Raw genomic sequence first — 3,711 nt, 5'->3', positions numbered from 1 at the left:
ATTGAGAAGTGAAATTATTATTGAAAGGCTTGTGGACTAACAGAGAAAAAGTTTTGAAAATGATGTTGTGATGTGTAAAGGAAAAAAGGAAGGACATCAGTGTCCAACAGAGACTGAGAGGGAGAAAATGAAGGGTGGGGACAGCAGTAGAAAGAGATAAATCAGTATACGATAGAGTTCGAGGCAGAGAGCTGAGGCCTCTCTCATCCTCCCACTGATGACGGAGACACAGGAAGGAGCAGAGCTCTGCTTTCCACAACTCTTCAACACCTCCTGCAGGAAGCTGACATCTCCTTGGTTTGAAGTGATGCTCATTCAGATTTTTCTCTACTCCATCTCTCTGCTCACTGTAGCTCTCAACCTGCTCGTCATCATCTCAGTCTCCCACTTCAGGTTAAGATTATTGTCTCAACAATTGAAGTTTTAGATATATGAACCCTTTGTGTCAGTTTCATGGTCCAGGTATTGTGCATGCTGGCTTGATGTCTCAATGTCATGGCTTAGTGGGATGCTTGAGGGAGCCATTTAAGATGTTATTGTAATGTAACACCTGTTTTTTTCATACTGTGATAATCAAAGTGACTCCTCAGAATAAGGCCTGTTTCTACGACAGATCAGAAAAAATCTGATTGTTTTTGGAATGATTGTTTCGATTGTTTCAGAAAGAAGTAACATAAAATGTTGGTTTGTCATTTAGATGAGGACTTGGTTTAATGGGGCTTTTCTCTTTCCCTCCAGGCAGCTCCACACACCCACCAACATCCTCCTCCTCTCTCTGGCTGTCTCAGACCTTCTAGTGGGCCTCGTGGTGATGCCGAGAGAAATCTTCAGAAAAACATCCTGCTGGTTTCTTGGTGACTTTGTGTGTTTTCTTTATAATTATCTTTCAAGCATCATTCCCGCATCCTCAATAGGTGACATGGTGCTCATATCAGTTGACCGTTATGTGGCTATTTGTGACCCTCTGCATTACAACACCAGAATCACTGTGAAAAGAGTTAAACTCTGTGTTTGTCTGTGTTGGCTCTGTTCTGTTTCCTACTGCTTTCTCTTTGTGAAGGATGACCTGACTCAACCAGGGAGGTATAAATCCTGCTACGGAGAATGTGTGTTTGTCGTTGACTATGTCTTAGGAGCTGTAGATGTTGTTTTGTGCTTTATTATTCCAGTTATTCTCATCTTAGCTCTGTATCTGAGAATATTTGCCGTGGCTGTGTCTCAGGCTCGTGCCATGCGCTCTCACATTACAGCTGTCACACTCCAGCATTCAGTGACTCCAAAGGCAAAGAAATCAGAGCTGAAAGCAGCCAGGAATCTTGGTGTTCTTGTACTTGTGTTTCTAATGTGTTTCTGCCCATTTTACTCTTTCTCTCTTGCAGGTGACAGCTTGGTCACTGCTTCATCTGCATCCTATGTTCTCTTTTTGTTATATTCTAACTCTTGTCTAAACCCTGTGATCTATGCCTTATTTTACCCCTGGTTTAGAAAAGCAGTTAAACTCATTGTAACTCTTCAGATACTGCAGCCTGGCTCCTCTGAGACCAACATGCTGTAGAGAGGCTCTGGAGGGACTGAGATCAGACTCGGTCTAAGGATAAAGGGATGAATATGTTCCTGCTGTTCAGTGAGTGAAATATCAAATACAGAAGGTGAAGATATGCTTTCCTGTCTTTAAGTCTAAATTGTGTATGAACACCAATTAAAAGGCCTGTGCTTCAGCTTTATCTTGTTGTGTATTTTGTCTCTCTGATGCTGCTGCATTTAAAGAAAGAGTCATAAGCACCATATACTGTTTTTAGGTAATCACCCAGTTTAATGCAAGCTTTAAATTCACACATGTATGACACTTATGCAGTCTTTTTTTTCCTAGGGAACCTTTCATGTGTATGTTTGTTTCTAGTATAGAAATAAATCCACTGTTGTGTCGGTACAAAAACCTCATCTTCCCTTTCAGCTTAGGAACAAAAGTTGTTTTAATCATTTCAGTCAAGTTTCATTCATATTTGATCCCTGTATAACATTTATTGATGATCTATGCCTTGTTTTACTCCTGCTTTAACTCATCTGTGACAACTTGATAGTTGCATCATCTACATCATTTGCAGTCCATCTGTATTATTTTAAAGGTCCCATGGCATGAAAATTTCACTTTATGAGGTTTTTTAACATTAATATGAGTTTCCCCAGCCTGCCTATGGTCCCCCAGTGGCTAGAAATGGTGATAGGTGTAAACCGAGCCCTGGGTATCCTGCTCTGCCTTTGAGAAAATGAAAGCTCAGATGAGCTGTTCTGGAATCTTGCTTGTTATGAGGTCATAACAAGCAAGGTTACCTCCCCTTTCCCTGCTTTGCTCGCCCAGAGAATTTGGCCAACCCATGAGAGAGAGACATCATGGCTTTCAAATGAGAAAAGTGGCAGTTGGTCAAGGCCACACCCCCACTCTCCACCTTGCCCCCCTCCTCAATAGCTACAGACACAGAAATGGCACATACTAAGGAAAGCTCTTGTGAGTAGTGATTCTAGTAGGCGCTTAATTCTGCACCAAGGCTTTCGGAAGTAGAGACTTCAGATACAGTATTAGAGGACCACTAAGGTCTATATAAAAGCATCCAAAGAGCACCATGTCATCAGACCTTTAACTCTTGTCTAAACCCTGTGATCTATGCCTTGTTTTAGATTCAGATACTGCAGTCTGGCTCCTCTGAGACCAACATGCTGTAGAGAGGCTGTGGAGGGACTGAGATCAGACTCAGTCTGAGGAAAAAAGGAATGAAAATGTTCCTACTGTTCAGTGATCAGTTGTTGTATACAGAACGTGAAAATATGCTTTCCTGTCTAAAAGTCTAAATTGTGTATGAACAACATTTTAAACACCTGTGCTTCAGCTTTATCTTGTTGTGTATTTTTCCTCTCTGATGCTGCTGCATTTAAAGAAAGAGTCATAAGCACCATATACTGTTTTTTAAGTAATCACATATTTATATATGTATGACACTTATAAAGAGTATCATCCAGATAGACAAAGACACATCTGTTTACCGTGTCTCTGAGGTTTGCTAACCTGCAGGGCATTGATCAGTGTCAGAGACAGAGCCAGATACTCTTAATGACCATTGGGGGTGTTAAAGGCTATTTTCCAATTGTCCCAAAATCTCACTAAGTGATAATCGTTTCTGAGGTGTGAAGCTGCATTTAGTCTGTAGAAAACACAGCCCTCTCATTCATTTAAATGGACCACGCTGTTAAAGCAGCAGGGCTTCTTTAAAAAAAACAAAAATAAACAACAGTGGTACAAGCTTTGCTGGCACATAATGTGACGTCATCCAGAAAGGTCGTGTCTGGGGTTAAGGTCAGGAATGGAGGGATTAATTAGGGTCAGAGGGAGAAATTAGGGTCAGAGGGAGAAACTAGGGTTAGGATTGGGTTAAAACTAGGGGTGTAACGATATATCGTGGCACGATTTATCGCGTTGCAAAAATGTTACAATATGTATCGTAGAGGTATGGCGATATTATTATAATTTTATTTTATTTATTTTTTTACTACCACCATATGGTAGTAAAGACGAGAGGAGACGAGACGTACTACGCCTCCATAACAGCAGGCGGCGCTAATCTGTATTGTTGCCCAAGAGGTTTGTTTTCTCCGGAAATTCACTGTCATGGCGGCTTGTTAAGAATACGATCTCATATTGTATTAAAATAGTTCACT

At 41.0% G+C, this 3,711-nt stretch overlaps 1 protein-coding gene across 1 annotated transcript; it reads left to right on the top strand.

The window, feature by feature from the left end:
• The first annotated feature begins 217 nt into the window (after nucleotides 1-217).
• LOC120567702 (trace amine-associated receptor 13c-like) lies at nucleotides 218-1,555 on the top strand. Its single transcript, XM_039814671.1, has 2 exons — nucleotides 218-393; nucleotides 739-1,555. The coding sequence occupies exons 1-2, from the start codon at nucleotides 218-220 to the stop codon at nucleotides 1,553-1,555; spliced, it is 993 nt and encodes a 330-aa protein (XP_039670605.1).
• Nucleotides 1,556-3,711: the final 2,156 nt, after the last annotated feature.

Source organism: Perca fluviatilis, chromosome 11 (assembly GCF_010015445.1).
Source record: "Perca fluviatilis chromosome 11, GENO_Pfluv_1.0, whole genome shotgun sequence".
Classification (NCBI taxonomy): domain Eukaryota; kingdom Metazoa; phylum Chordata; class Actinopteri; order Perciformes; family Percidae; genus Perca; species Perca fluviatilis.
This window is presented reverse-complemented; position numbering and strand designations above follow the sequence as displayed.